The 15,596-nt window shown below is 60.7% G+C and overlaps 1 protein-coding gene across 1 annotated transcript; it reads right to left on the reverse strand.

Annotated features, from left to right (window-relative positions):
- Positions 1-6,251: 6,251 nt before the first annotated feature.
- On the reverse strand, positions 6,252-7,835 carry MGAT3 (beta-1,4-mannosyl-glycoprotein 4-beta-N-acetylglucosaminyltransferase; the record flags this gene model as incomplete). Its single annotated transcript, XM_084254895.1, has 1 exon — positions 6,252-7,835. Exon 1 carries the CDS (start codon positions 7,821-7,823, stop codon positions 6,252-6,254), a length of 1,572 nt encoding a protein of 523 aa, XP_084111021.1. The 5' UTR covers positions 7,824-7,835.
- Between the last annotated feature and the right edge of the window lie 7,761 nt (positions 7,836-15,596).

Consider the following 15,596-nt stretch of genomic DNA (forward strand, 5'->3'; position numbering starts at 1 on the left):
GGACAGTCACATGGCTGAGGGCCTGGCCTCGTCCCATGGGGCGCTCTGGAAGGCAGAGCCTCCTGACTGGGGCTGGTGCAAGGCATGCTGGGTCTTCGGAAGCCAGCCTGATGGGACGGGCTGAGGTTCTGCTGGACCACGGAGTCTGGCCCAGTGTCAGTGCAAGTGGGGAGTCTGGGCCAGGCTGGGCCGGTTACCGATAACGGGGGTGGCCAATCCCCTCGTGGGCAAGCCCTTCCGAGGAGGATGTTGGTCCTCAGGTGGGCAGGGGGCACGCGGGGCATCAGGGAAGCAGGGCGCTGGAGGCCATCATGGGCTCACACCCCAGCACTTCCACTCACTAGTCCGTTTCGCAAATGACTGAGTTGTGCCAGAAACTGTTTTCTCCCAAGTGTGGGAAACAAACCCCACAGCAGACTATTCAGCGACGGCGTAGAAAGGGCACTGGTGGGGACGGAACAGGCGCCCAGAGCATCAGCACCTGCCTGGGGCGCGGGGAAGCAGGGCTGGAGCCTGGAGCCTGCGAGCGTGAGGGAGAGTTTGGTGCAAAATGGGAGCAGAAGATACTGGGCCGAGAGAAGCGTTTGCGAACTCGCTCAGGGAAGTTCTCATCAGGTGACGAGGTAGTGGGGAGCCCAACTCAGCGTCCTCCACAAAAGAGAATTTGTGGGCTCACATAATGCGATGCCCGGACTGGGTTTCCAGTGAGGCTCCCTTCAGCAGCCTGTGCTATAGGCTCCTCGCACACACACCCCTTTATTTTTTCTGTGTTTTTCCATCATTGAAGACCAGAGAACTTCTTAATTAGGCTCTTCCAGCAATTTCTTCCTCTAGGGCCCTGGTCCACCCTGCAGCCCTGCCGGCAGGGGATGTCCCCCATGGCTGAGCCATTCAGGGCGCTCTCCAGAGCTGGGGTTCAGTCTCACCAACACGCGTGATTAAGAGTTCTGGGAGCAAGAGGTGCCGGGCAGAGCAAATGTGCACCGGGGCAGCGCGCCCCGCGGCATCCTGTGTGCCCAGACTTTAGAAATAGGAGCCCTGTTTCTCCCGTGCTGAGTCCACGGCGAGAGAGTGTGAGGGCTGCAGCTGCTGCCCCCATCTTGCAGGCTGGGAAGATGGGACAGCCAGGCCACATGTGAGGCCCCAGTGGCAATGATTGGGGTCATTGTCGATGCGTCATCTCCGGAAGGTCTCAGCCATCTAGGATAGGAGCTTGAAAGCAGGCCGGACTATTGCTGCAAAGGTTGTCAAAGGATGGAGTTGCAGGAAATTGGGGGGTGCCCATGAGCAGTTTTCTTACGGATTGTCCCTTAATTTGTGTGTGATGCTCCCTTGGGATTGGAAGAATGCCTTTTTGGCACCAGACCTGACAGGGGATGTGGGTCCTGCTCAGATCCTCATCTCAGTGGTGTGTGAAGTTGGGCTCCTTCTTAGCAGCCCTCCCGCTGCTGGGCAGAACTGTTTGCAGAGCCCAGCCCAAGTTGTGGAGCTGTAAGCAAATAAATTATTGTTTTATCTACTAAACTTCAGGGCGGTTTGTGTCGTAGCAAAAAATAACCGGTAGGGAAAACTAAAAATAAAACACTAGTTAACTTAAGAGTTCTTTTCCTGCCATAGAGGAATCTCTGGGAATTCTCCAGAATAGCAGGTGAGGGGTCGCGGGTGCCAGCTGATAGGCAGGCCTGCCACTCCTTTGAATGGTACCAGAGGGCCGTGGGTGTCTCGTGCTTTGGGGACACAGGTGGGAACTTCCAGCAGCGGCTCTGGGATGAGGTGCCTTTAGCACTTGGAGATTTTATGCACAGGTCAAGTCCCACCCAGGGGTGCCCACCCCTACCATCCTGGTGGAACTTCACAGTTTTCGATGCATTTCCCTTTATTCCATCTCACCCCTGGGTGCCGCAAGGCTTTTTAGGAGCCACGTCCGTAGACAAGAGACTGGGTCTGGAAACGACTCTGTGTCCCTTCTGCAGTCAGGAAGCCAGTCGAAGCCCTGTGTCTTGCTGGAGGCCAGGGCAGGGACGCAGCTGGCCCTGGCGCTCACAGGGCTCAACCCATTTCCTGGGTGCCAATTACCTCGTGCCAGCCCTCACCTCAGAGCTCTGAGGTTGTGCATAGTGTCTGGGCACCCCACAGAGGCTGGCCTCTTTCCCAGCCTCCCCCACTGGGCACAGGGCCTGGCTTGGTTGGGAGCTTGGGGGATGTCTGGCCATTAGCAATAGGTAAGGTCTGTAAATGTCAGTGACGATGTCCTTTCCATGCGACTTAAGGGTGGCAAACTTGGTCTTCAGTGGTGAGTGGGTGACCTTCTCCCGCTTCTGAGTCTCTTCCACCCCCCATCTTATGGAGCTCAAGCCCCTCCCCAGCCCCCCACCCAAGGCAGACACCCACCTTCCTGGGCTCTGGGGTATGACTTAAGCCCGGCCACAATGGGCTGTCACTCCTCCCATCTCTGGCTACGGTCTCCTCATCCAACATAGAGGTTGCACTGGCACCAGAGCAGAGTTCAAAGTACACATTCCAACCATCTCTGCGACTGGACTCTCTCCCTAGGTCGCATGCAGGAAACCCCTCTCCCGGCAGTGTCAGTGACCCAGGGGGGGGGAGAGATGACAATCCTGGAGGCCAAAGTTGTCGCGGTCCCCAGGGGGCAGCGGACCCGGCCAACCCTGCTCCCCCACAAGTGGCGATGCGAGCGTAGAGCCCAACAGCACTGCGAGGACGCCCACTGCAGCGACGCCTGTCTCCATGCCGGAGCCCACTGAGAGAACACTCCCCGCTCCAGAGGCACCAGGGCCTTGGCCCAGATGACCAAAGGGGCCCCCTTCCACCTCAGGGTGGGGTCGCCCACCCTAGGCCCTATTCACCCTCCTCCCACAGACCCCTGTCCAGCACCTTCCCTTGTAGAGTGGTTTCCACTGCTGAGGGGGAGGATGCTCCCTTAGGTGGGGGAACCTCACCCCTCTGAGAAGGTGCTCTGCTTGTCCCCCCTCTTACCCACCAGGCCTTAGGAAGGCTCGAGGCAGGGCCTCCCCTGGTGGCGCAGGCGGATGTGCGCAGCGCTGTGAAGCTGTCCGCAGCCTCAGCAGCGCCAGTTCGATCCTGGCCAGCTGGTGAGGGTCCCACATGGTGCAGCAGACCTCTCCTGTCTCGCCCGCTGCTCCCCTCAGCAGTGTATTTCAGTCAGTCTGCCTGTTCTGCTCCCCACTCTGTCTGTAGTGAATCCTCTCACCCTCCCGCGCATCTTATATAAAATAAACAAATCTTTAAAAAACAAAACAAAACAGAAGGCCCAAGGCAGCGAGGGCATCCTCAGCAAGACCAGAGCCCTCCCCAGAGCACCCCAAAACTGGCCACACACACACCCTTCAGACTTTGTAGCTGTTTTATTAATAATATTATCTTCTCCTTTAAGCATCCCTTTAAGGGTGAAATGAAATCCAACCATTTACAGAGAAAATGATTTCAGAATGTACATATTGATTTCCCTTACAAAAAAAATACTACTACTGTTATTGGTGTCCTCGAACGTTCACCTTCCAGGGCCTGCCCTCAGTGGCGAGCCCGTCTCCCCACTCCGACTGTCACCTCTGCCCCCAAAGCTCTCCTACTACTTGTCCTGGGCCCACCACGGCCCACAGTGGGCTGGGCCCCTGGAGTCCAGGGTCATCGGGTCGCTGGATCCCAGGAAGAGAAATCTGGGGACGGTGACAGGGTCGGGGGGCTCCCGTTCACAGTGTGGCTTCCCTTCATACTGGGGGAGTGGTCCTGAGCTCCCCTGCACCCCAGAATCGCCAGTGGATGATGTGATTATATCTGACACTCTTCAGCCCCTGCTCCTCCCCCCCTCACAGCTGTCCTCCCCCACCCCCCCAGGCCTAGGCCTCCACGTGCAGTGGCAGCCACCTGAACCTGACCTGGGTCTGAGCAGGAAGCGGACTGGCAGGTCCCATCTGCCCCCACCCCTTCTTTCCCTGCCCTGAGCTGGTGAGGAGGCTGTGACCCCTGCCAGCCTGGGGGGGTGGGGTGCAGCCCACAGCAGCTGAGGGTGAGGAGGAAGCCCCGGGCTGGGTTCAGGCACAATTCAGCAGCCCCCAGAGTCCCCCTATCCAGGGGTGCGTCGAGGGGCAGGAGGGCAGCCCTGGCAGAGGCTGACCTGGAGCTACCGAATAACCTCACCTCTTTCAGACACTTTGAGATCCCAAGAGGGACCAGAGAGAGGGGTTCCCTTGGGGGGTACCCCTAGACAGGAGGGAGAGAGGGGGTGATAGAGCCCCCGCAGCCTGCTTCATGCCTGCCCCCAAAGGCTGCTCCACGGCCAGCTCCCCCCGCCAGGCCCGCTCTGGGCACACACCCACACAAGGCGGTGGTCAGGGGGCGTCATCTTTCCCTGGCCCATCAGGACGGTCCCATAACCACCGGAGAAAGTCCCTGCTGGAGAAGGATGCAGGGGGAGGGGGGAGGTAGTGAGCGCTCAGTACAGCCTTCGGGTCAGGAGGACTCTCATTCCTTGAACTGAAAGACAGACAGACAGACGGACCCCACGTTCCCCGCTTGCCAGGCTCCCCGAGGGCTTTCTGTCCTGTCATTTTGGGGGGAGCTGCAGGAAGTGCGGCCAGAGGCTCCAGGTCCCAGGAAGGGGAGGCCTGGGTCCTGCTCCCACGTCCACACACAAGCACGTATTTCTAGGAGACACAGACGCGAACAAGCGCACACAAGCATGCAGCCATGCCCATAAATACACACGCACACACGACGCGGACCGCTCCTCAGGCAGGCTCTGGGCCGGCGTCCCTGAGGGAGCGGGTGGCTCACTGCGCCCACGGCAGGGCCGCCCGCCGGGGCGGGGGGGGGCGGGGGGGGAAGCAGGCACAGGCTGTCTCTCACAGGGACTTGCGGAGCAATGGGACTTGCTGAAACAGTCGCTGCCACCCTCCCTCCCATCCCCGGGGGCAGAGGTGCCGCTCGCCCCCCCCCCGCACCCCCACGCAGCAGCCCAGCGGCTGACTACCTTTCCCAGCCTCCCCTGCAGTGACTTGTGGTCATGTGACGAAGCCCTGGTCAGTGATGGCCACCTCTGACTCCCACCCAAAACAGGAAAGGGGCTGTGACCCCTTGCCTGCCCCTAGGCGTAGCGGGCGCACCCCGATGATGGTGGGCGCTTCGAGAACTGGGAGACGTGCTGCGCCCTAGGCCAGGGCATCGCCTTCTAGGCGGGAAAGTAGAAACTAGCTGGTCCTGCTTAAACCAACGCATCTGGGGGCCTCAGTTACAGCAGCTTAGAACACACTCAAATGAAGACGTCCCCCACCCCATGAGACAAACTGAGAGGAATGAGGTGCCATGCCACCTGCCCGAACATCCCCATGGGCCCAGGGAGCTTGGTGGGCCCTTCCCGCCCCAGCCAGTCCTAAGGAAGGACACAAGGGGCACAGGAGCTGCGGATGCCAACAAGAAGGGGTGATGGGGAGTCCCCACTTTCTGCCACTCCCCCTACCTCGACCCCCAGCTCCAACCTACCAGAGCTGCCCACAGTTTCGCCTCCTGCTCCCGTCCCGTCCTGAGAATTGAACTCCCATCAGGCCTTGGGGGGCTGAGCGGGCAGCCCCCGGGATAGCAGTATAGAAACTAAGTGGGAATGTCAGGCCAGGTTTGGGACCAAAGGGACTCACTCGGCTTCCCCGGTGCCCGTCCATGTCAGCTCAGGAGGGGCGCAGAGCACAGGACCCCCAGCTCCGAGGCGTCCCACGAGCATGTGGGAGGAGCGCTCCCTCCCAGCTGCTTTCCACCCCCTCCCACCCTGGGGTCCCCTTTTCTCCTGAACCCAAATGCAACTATTTACAGAGCCCGGGGGCCTCTTGGCACCCCCCATTCCCACTGCAGGCCCAGAGTGCTGGGACCAACCAGGGGCTTATCCCACACTGCTGCCCTGGGGCGGCCCGCAGGCTCCCATCCCCCCCTGGCTGCCCCTGCCACCCCTCGGCCATCATGCAATCTCCGTGGGCACCTCCCCGCCACAACACTCCCGCTGCGGGGAAGGGCCGAGTTCCCCTCTCCAGTCCCGAAGAGGGCACTTTTCAAGCTCACAGGCCTGACCCCTGATGCACAAGGGCTGAGGCAGGGAAGGCTCCCCCACCCCGCCCCGCCCCTCTCTGCCCTCTTAAGAACCACCCAGGGGGCCGAAAGAGGCAGGAAGGTATCCCGACGGGCGCGGCCACCCTCCACCCTGCCACGGCCCTGGCCACGCAGCCTTAGCCTTCCACCGCGTCGGCCTTGCTCCTGGCGGGCGCCCTCCCGTCGGGGCCCTTGGGCTCCCGGTAGGGGTTGTCCAGCAGGTAGCGGAACTGGTCGTAGTTCTTGAGCAGGTACTTCGGGGCGTACATGTGCTCGGTGGGGTCGGCCGGCGGGTACTCCTGCTGGGTGCCGTCGAACCAGCCCCCCGTGCGGATCAGGCTGCGGATGTAATTGAGGTCCCGCTTGTCCTCGTAGTCCCCCCAGCGCGGGAAGTCGCCGTTCTGGGCCGACACCAGCTTGAAGTAGATGCCCTCGGGCGTGAAGCACCAGGAGCAGTGCCAGCCGGCGAAGTGCAGGGGGCTGCCCAGCGACCACTGCACCAGGATGTGGCCGGTGCGGTTCTCGTACTGGCGGAAGTTGGGCATGGTGTAGTACTGGCGGCGGCGCAGGCGGATGCCGTCCAGCCCGTACACCGTCTGCAGCATGTCCACCGTGCAGCCCGACACCACCTCCAGCGTGCCCGGCTGCTTCCAGAAGAAGCCGTACAGCGACTTGCGCATGTGGAAGGCGAAGGGCTCGGTCCAGCCGTCGTAGAGCTTGAGGAAGAGCACGCCGTCGCGCGCGGGGATCTCGTCGGCGTCGTCGATGATGAAGACGTCATCGGGGCGCAGGTTGCGCAGGCGCGACACGCCGTCCTGCGTCAGAAAAGTGCGCAGGTAGTCGTCGGCGATCCAGCCGTCCTGCCGGCCGCCCAGCGGGAAGTGGTCGAGGAAGACGTAGAGCACCTTGTGGCGGATGTACTCGAAGGTGCCGTTCGTCAGCATCTCCCGGAACTTGAGCGGCCGCGGCTCCCCGTAGGCCGTGAAGTTGGACTCGCACACCACGAAGGCGTCCACCACGTCGCCCAGCTCGTGGAAGCGCACGTCCAGCAGGTCGAACTCGTGGTTGATGTTGATGGCGTTGATGACGCGCCGCGGCACCTCGCGCGGCACCAGGCGCTCCTTGGTGGGCAGGTTGGAGTACTGCACCACGGTGGGCACGCCGCAGCTCGGCCCGTGCCAGCCCGGGAGGCACACGCACTCCACCCACTTGCGCCGCGCGCCGCGCCCGCCCGCGCGCTCCCGGGTGGTCAGCGGGCGCCGCCCCGGAGGCCGGGCCGCGGCGCCCGCCGGCCGCTCCGCCTTCTCCTCTGGCCGCCCCGACGGGGGCTTCTCCAGCATCTTGGTGCCGGGCTTGAAGCAGACGCCCCCGGCCTTGGTGCGGACGAAGTACTCGGTGGTGTCCTCGGGCAGCACGAAGTCCATGCGGTGGAGCTCCTCCGCGGCCTTGCTGGGCGACAGCGGCTGCAGCAGGGGCGAGTCGGAGTAGAGGGGGGTGCGCAGCAGGTCGGGGCCGCCCGGCTCCTGGCTGGCCTGGGGCGTGACGGGGGCATTGTTCCAGAAGAAGCTGGACACGAGGTTAGGGCTGAGGGAGGCCAGTTCTCGGGGGAAGGTGACATAGGACAAGGTCTTAAAGAAATGCAGGAAGGAGATGAGGCACAGCCCAGCCATACAGAACAGGAGGAAGAGCTTGTAGCGTCTCATCTTCATCCTGCAGGACAGAGGGAGAGAGCACACGGGTCAGGGGACTGCAGACCTGGCCGCGGACGCCCAAGAGGACTTTGTGAATATCCTGGTTAGTGCCTCGTGCCAAGCTCCTTCCCAGGAGCCAAGTGCGGAAGTCCAAGTCCCCATATCAGGAACCCCCGGACACCCCAGCATGAAGAAACCTCCCTGCCTGCCCAGGACTTAGCCCCTGCTCCCTGGGGCCCTTCCCATCGAAGACCACCAGGTCCCCACACCCGGTGCGGCCTGCTCCTCCACCTGGGGACCCACCCAGGCTATCAGCTGCAGGGCTGGGCTTTGCTGCAGGAGCAAAATACTTCCTGGAGAAAGCTCAATCCTGCAGAGCGAAGCTTGTGGGGGGGGGGGGAGGGGGCACACACAGGCCCGAGGGAGGGGGAGCAGGCTGCCTTTTTGTGGACAAAATTCCTTTTAATACCTTGTCACTGAAAAAAAAAATAATGTGCACGTCTTAAGGGGACACAGTAACTCTAACATACTCAAAGAAAAAGATTAAGTAAACCCAACCCCGCCCCCCTGCCCCGCCCCACCCCTGTGCTAGACCCATCTCCAGGCATAAGCAGTTGGACCTGGTGGAGGTAGGCGGCTGGTGGGATATGCAGGTCTTCTGCTCTCAGTTTCATATTTTTCATAAACATGATCACATTGGACACTAGTGCAATCAAGTTGTTCTCCCCGGTCAATGATAAATTTCAGTATCAGTAGAAATCTACATTTTCCTTTGAAACCTCACATAACATTTCCTGGGTCCTGTGAGCCAGTCGCCCTCTATTCACGGACGTACCCATTCTCTAGTGACGCAGTTTAAATGATCAGTTAGCGTATGGCTGGGGAAGGGAGAGTTTTGTCTTTTTTTTTACAACTTCAATAGACTTTCTATTTTACGGTATTTGTAGCTTGTCAGAGAAGTCGCCAAGATGGCCCAGAGGTCCCCGCACCCGCGTGGTCCGGCACAGCGAGGCTCTGTCTCCATCACCCCTGTGTCTCTGTCACAGGTCGGAAGCCAAACGGGCAGGCGCTTGCTTTACCCCCACAGACTGTTTCAGCAATGCACCGGGGCAGCGGGGCGCTCCCGAAGGTACCCTCACAGCCCATTCATCCCCAAGCCCTGCTGGGGGATAGGCCTCGATGCCCACTTGGCCAGGTGTGACCACTGACTGGCTGGGGACCTTACCCTGTCACCAGAGGGGCGGGGACAGGATCCTGCCTTTGGTATCTGGTGTTTCCATTTCCTCTCTGTCGATCCCTGTGGGTGGGGGCTGCCCTTCCATCTAGAACATTCCTTCCCTTAACGCGTTCTTTTCTGTGGCTTCTCCTTACTTCTTTCCCTGTCACTTCCTAGCTCTGAGAACAGCAGGACAGAGTGGAGAGACACAGGCTTGGCTTCAGACTGCTGTGGCCTCCAGCCAGGCCCCTCACCACTCGGGACCTCCATGTCTACATCTCTGAGATGGGCACAGAGGTATGGGGTATGGTGGGTGCCCCCTAACCCTGGATCCTTTCACGGTGGGAGCCTGGACTGCTCCAGTGTCTGAGCCACCTGCTCATCAAGTGTGGCACCTGAAGTGCTGGCTGCAAGCACACTGTAGGGCCAGTACTGTCAGTTTATAGAGGCGGAAACCCGGACCAAGGGGGCTTCAGGGGTCTGCTGGGTTCCAAAGCTGGGGTGGGCACCTGGGTGCCTACACCCCCGAGTCCTAACAAGCTAGTGAGGAACAGTGGGGGTTGCCCTTCCCACCAGCCAGGTCCTGCTGTCTGGTCCAGGGCATCCCACCTCCTCTGGCTTGCATGCCTGCCTCCAGAACTGCTCACGGTGGCTGGCACGGCTGGCTGCAGCAGTGGGCAGGACAACCCAGGTGGAGACATGACTCCTCAAATGGGACCTGTTCCAGGACAGAGGGGGTGGGCAGGAGGAGGGGCTGCTCCTACCCCACATTTGCAGCAGGTCTTCCAGGCTCCTCTCTGCTGCAGACCCCAGCCGGTGCCAGCAGAGCAAGACCAGGCAGACCAGCCAGCAGGGTGAGCGGAGGGGCAGAGCGTGAGGCCGGTGAAAGCAAGGGCCATGGGTAAAGCAGCACTGCCCCCAGAGTGACCCACACAAGGGGTTTTGGGAGTTGGCAAGGCAGCCCCGATCCTTCTGTTCAACTATTTTTCCCCCACTTGGGCCCGCCTTGGGAGGGGTGGGGAGGCGGTGGGGGTAAGCACACCCAATTCCAGCTCTGATGGGGCTGAACCGGCCCATAAGCCGTGGCAGGCAGGGCCAGGCCAGCAGCAAACAAAGGGCTTGGCAAAGTGTCAGGGAGGTGGGAATGCCTGCGTGGCATGAAGGGGCTCCTGTGGCCCCCGCAGGTCACACTGCCCCAGATGCCCCTTGACTGCCCAAACAGACTGGTTTTCAGGATCTGGTTACACCCGCCAGCTGGGCCTTTTGGAGGTAAGACTGCAGAGCCTGGGAGTGCCCCGACTCACAGGGGCCTCTGGGTGTCTTGATGAGGCTCTGGCCGGGCTTGCTACAGGGATTCATGGAGCTGGGCAGGCCTCCCTTTCACCAAGGGCCCTGGGGGGCTTAAATGCACACCGTGGTTGGCCTGGAGCAAGTCAGTACCTCGAGGCCACATTTGGGGGACACCTTCATTCATGGCTGCTTGTAGTGTTTCAGCTCTTCTTGGTCTGATGCCTTTTTATCTTATCTTCATCTGTCTTGGTGAGTGCTTCAGATACAGCGTTTGATGGAGTGGCATACAAGAGGGAACAGTGAACAAACAGCATTGGCACCCAAGGCCTCAGTGAAGCCTTTCAACCATCCCGCGAGGGCCTTGGAACTCTCCTTACAACCCATAGAGAGGGGGAAGCAAGACTCACAAAGACATTAAGAAGGTGGCCGAGTCGGACTCGGACTAGGTTCTGAGGGAACGCCGCTCCCTCCTGACAGCTGAGGCAGCAGGCTGTGGGCCACCCTGCGTTGCTCTGCCTCTGTCACCAAGCGCTACCGAGCAGCCACCCACGAGACAGACACGAGCCGCTGCTCCTGAACACGCTGCCCCTGCTGGGAAGCTAGGGCCGGTCTGCAGGAGGAATGTCCCAGGCAGAAGGAAGCAGGAAGGCTAGACCACACGGGGCCTGCCACCATGGGCACAGCTGGCCATGTGGTTTCCACGGGAGGGAAGCAGCTCTGCCTGTGGCCGGAGCCCAGACCGCTCTCCATCCCCCTTCCTGGCCGCCCCAGGCGGCACTGAACAGTCTTCTGGGTTCAAGAGGTCACTGTGAACTTGAGCCTCAAGGTCATTATCCTCTGAACCTCAGCTCCTCCCTCCCTAAATGGATGTCCTAGTCCTGCCTTGCTCAGTTCAAATAAGACCGCAAATCAGACGTTCCAGCGCTCACCACCCGGGGCTCATCTCCCCCGATGTCCGTCTCCCCACTTAGACTGGGAGCAACTAGGAAGGGGAGGGATGCAGCAGGGTTCAAGAAGCGCCCCTGTATTGCCCTGACCTCCTCAACTGGCCCTGCCATTTCTTATTTGGGTGGCCCTGGGCATCCCGCTTTCTTATCTAGATAAGGAAGGTTCAGCAGTCACCCCACGGCGCCTAGCACATGGAAAGTGCCCAATGCGCTTTTGCTTTTCTTATCACTATTTTTTTTTAAGATTTATTTATTTATGCATACAAGACTTGGGATACAGGCCAGAGGTGTGAGGGTTGAGAGGGTTCACCAGAGACAGCGGGGAACAGAACAGGCAGACTGACTGAATCACACTGCTGAGGGGAGCAGCGGAGACAGGAGAGGTCTGACGCGCCATGTGGGTTGCTCTCTGGCCGGGGATGGAACTCGTGCTGCAGTGGCTGCGGACAGCTTCATTAGTGCTGAGACTTAACCCCTTGCGCCACCAGGGAGGCCCTCTCCTTATCACTATTGCTGTTCCCCAGGTTGGCAGAGAGTAGGGGTGCAGCCGGAGCAAAGCTGAGCCCCTGGCAGAGGTTGGGCCCTCATAGTTGCTGTGTGTCTCAGAGCAGCAAGGAGCAGTTGGGGGTTCCACAAATAGAGTCAGGGCAAATCCTGACCCTGCTGCAGGTTGGGATGGGAAATAGCACCCCATTTCAGGTGCTCCAGGTAAAGGGGAGCCTCTGAGAGTCTCCCTAGAAGGACTCTCACCCCTACATACTCTGAGTTGCGTGCTGGCCCTGGGGCCTGGGTCTGCAGCCTGTGTGAGGGGGATGGGCAGGTGCTTCCTGGCAGCCGGGTACTCACAGGCATGGAGACTGCAGCTGACTGTGACCTAAGATGGGGGCTGGACAGCCCCCCTGGGCCTCTTCGCTCTGTGCTCACTCCTGGCCATGGCCAAACCCCAGAAGGTTCCAGCTGGGCAGATGTTTTCCCTTGCCTCTCTTCCCACTGCTCCCTTCCCTTCCCTGGGCCTTCTTTCCTCGGCTGGTTGGAAGGCTGATGGGGTCTGGAAGGGAAGCAGGTGAGCCCAAGCCCAAGGACCCAGCCATCACCTTAGGGTGGGGGCTCAGGCTGTTCCGGAGGGTTCCTGGCCAGAGAGAAGATGCATGTTCCAGACACTGCAGGCTGGGCCCACAGGGCTGCCAAGCAGGCGGGGAGCAGCCTCCCCGTACACACACCCTGACCCTGGCAGCTGTCGCCAGGGTGACACGGCTCCCGTAGAGCTCTCCGTGGTCCTGAGATCGCCTGCACTGACCAGGGTCCTAGCTTGGCCGGGGGGGTGCCCCTGGTTGGTCTCACCCTGGCCCCTCGCCAACCTCCTTCATGGCTGAACAGCTTGTGCCCTAACGGGTTCTTCCCCTGCCCACCACCCTCTGGCCCCTCCACTGTCTGCCTCACGACACCTGATGCCTGGCGTCCTCAGCGCCGGGACAGCCATGGGGTACTGCTTCCCCACCTGGGAGAAGGGGCCAGCTGTGGGCTGTGTCAACTGTCCTGCCACCTAGCAGGTGCTCCGGACACCCTTGGGAAGCTTCCCTGGGCTCGCCTTCCACCCCACCCCGGTCCTGCCCCTCAACCCCAGGGCTCCGAGAAGAAGGCCAGAGGGACATCTTGGCAGCCAACTCTGCCATGCCCAGCAGCTCCTGAGACACGGGGCTTGTCATGACAGTGGGATTTGAACACACTTCTGACCCCAACAAGTGACTTCACATGTCTGTGGCTTGGCGCCCCTCCCTTCTCTGTAAAATGGAGAAACAACATTCCCTGTCCGCGGAGCTGTTGTAGGATGCGTTAATTCCCGCAGAGGAGTAGTTACCACGCAGCGGGTACTCAGTAAGCCCCGGCTTCCACCGTTACTGAAAGTCAGGAGGACTCCGTTTGAATCGCAACCCTGTAACTTACAAGCTGTGTGTCTCCGGACACAGTTACTTGGCCTCTCTGAGCCTTAGTCTTCTGGCATCTAGACAGAAATCACCCTCCAGGTAGCCCTGGGGGTCCTGGATGGGGCTGCAGGAAGCTGGGCACGTGGCAGATGCTGTAAAAATGCCCATTTCTCTCTTCCCGCTTGGTTTCCTGCCAGATGACCTCACTGAACACACCAGGTCTTGTTCCTGGGCCGGCTCGGCTGAAGAACCAGGCCAGCCAAGGGCTGCTTACCGCTGGCGGGCGCCTGCCACCCACAACTCATTTCTCTGGCTCCCAGGACACAAGGCCAGAACCAGGCCAACCGGGACCACGGTGCTGGGTGCAGCACCTGCTCCTGCATCTGAGAAGCCGGCGTTTAAGAATTCTGCCCAACCCTTCCCCCCAGGCCAGCGTTCCTGCCAAGCGCCCATCTGGTCTCTGCTTGTCCCATTCTTAGTGCTGCCCATTCCAAGCCCTTTGGGCTGCCAGAAATTCTTCCCTGTGTTGGCTACATCAGCCTCCCTGGAGCTTCCATTACTGCTTCTGGAAGCTTCTTGGGGCTGAAAGTCAGCATCTCAGGGATCAGAAGACAGAGACCACCTGGAATCTAGACCAAATAAGGGCCCTTCCAACGGGAGATTCCACGGCCTTGCAAGGAGATGGCAGCGGCCACAGAGGGCGAGAGGGAGGGGCACGGACATGGGCTTGTTTCTTCGCCTTGTTTTGTTCGCCGCTTCCGTGCAGATCCCACCCACAGCTCCCACTCCACACACAGGGCCTCGGCGCTCTGCGGACACTTGGCGAGGCCTTGCTGAGTGCCAGGCGCTGCTGCTGGAAGGGCCGGGGGGCATCGGCTCGACTCAGGCCCACCTGGGAGAGAGGCACGTGTCTCCACTTTGAAGCTGAGCAAAGGGGCTTCGGGAGACTAAATGCCTGGCTCAGCCACACAGGCCTTGTGGGAATGAGACCAATGGAGACCGAGACTCCCCAAGCCGAAGCAGGGTCTGGTGTACAAAGCCCTCCAGGAAGTCTGCACCCCTGGGACTCCCCAGGGAGAGGCTTGGATGAGCCAGACAGGGTGCCCAGGACACCAGAACTACCCACCTTTGCGGGCACAAGAATCTGGAGCCCACCCTGCTGGCTCAGCTCCTGGGTGGGGGCCCCAGTTCCAACACGCATTCCCAGGAGCCCTTCCCAGCGTGAACCCCACCCGCCCCCATTCCAGAAGCAACTCTTGTGTCCCTGGCCTGCTCTCCCCCCACCAAATCCCTGCCAGGTCTACCTGACCCCAGCCCCCACCAGCTGCCAGAGAAAGTTGGTTCCAAGGCTGAGAGCCACCTTGGCTCCCTAGGGCCTCCTCCCTCCCCCACTGCTCACTGCCCACCCAGGACCTCAAGGTCCGGTCCCCAGAGGCCAGAGGCAGAGGAGACACAGAACACATCTGCCATTCCAGACTGTTCATGGGGCAGCTCTGGGGGCTGGGTGGCCTGCCACCCTCAGGCCCTGTCAGTAGGGCGGCTGTGCGCCTGCCGTCCAGCAGAGGTCACGGCTGCTGGGGCCCTGGCCTCCGTCCCCTGGCCTTATTCACATTGACAAGGCCGGTCACTGCCCGTCAAATGCCTACGTGTGTGCCCAGGGCTTAACATGCATTCACAACCACCCAGGAGTCAGGGATTCTTATTCCCACTTTACAGATGGGGAAACTGAGGCTCGAGGAGGAGGCAAAGCAACATTTAGTGCATCCTCTGCTCACCTGTGCAAACCCGCAGCTTCCTCATGAGTAAGATGGGGACATATTGGCGTCCACACCACAGGGCCGTGGGGAGGAGTTCACGTTTCAAGTGCCTGGAATGGCGCCTGGCAGAGGGGGCACTGGCACGCGTGTCTGGAACAACATGGGGGCATGTGGTGAGCACCTGTCACAGGAGCAGAGAGATGGTGGAACCCGAGGGGGGCGCAGCGACTCCAACCAGGCAGCTCTGGGGAGGAGCGGAGGAGCTAGACGCGGAGATCGAGGGGTTCCCCGCGGAAGGCGCCGCGGGCTCCAGGAACAGCTGTTCCCAGACCAGGCCCTGGGGAACCCCCACCAGGGTGCCTGGAGGATGAGACCAGAGGGTGAGGTGGAGGGAAGGAGGGAGGGGAGACATAGCATTCCCGGCACCACCTGCCCCCCAAGCCATCAAGGAGCGCCTCTCAGCTTTTCAATTTTATGGACTGGCATTCCGAAACTACGACTTGGTTTTCAGAACCACTTCGCAGGGACGCTTTGGAGGTAGCGCGGGCTCGGCTCCAGGGACCTGCGAGCGCTGCAGGAACAGGAGGTGTGGCTGGTTGCCAGGGCACATGCCTGCAGTCTACAGGTTAGCACCAGCACTGGGTCAGGTGGCGCTG

Source organism: Talpa europaea (genome assembly GCF_964194135.1).
Source record: "Talpa europaea genome assembly, chromosome: 15".
NCBI lineage: Eukaryota > Metazoa > Chordata > Mammalia > Eulipotyphla > Talpidae > Talpa > Talpa europaea.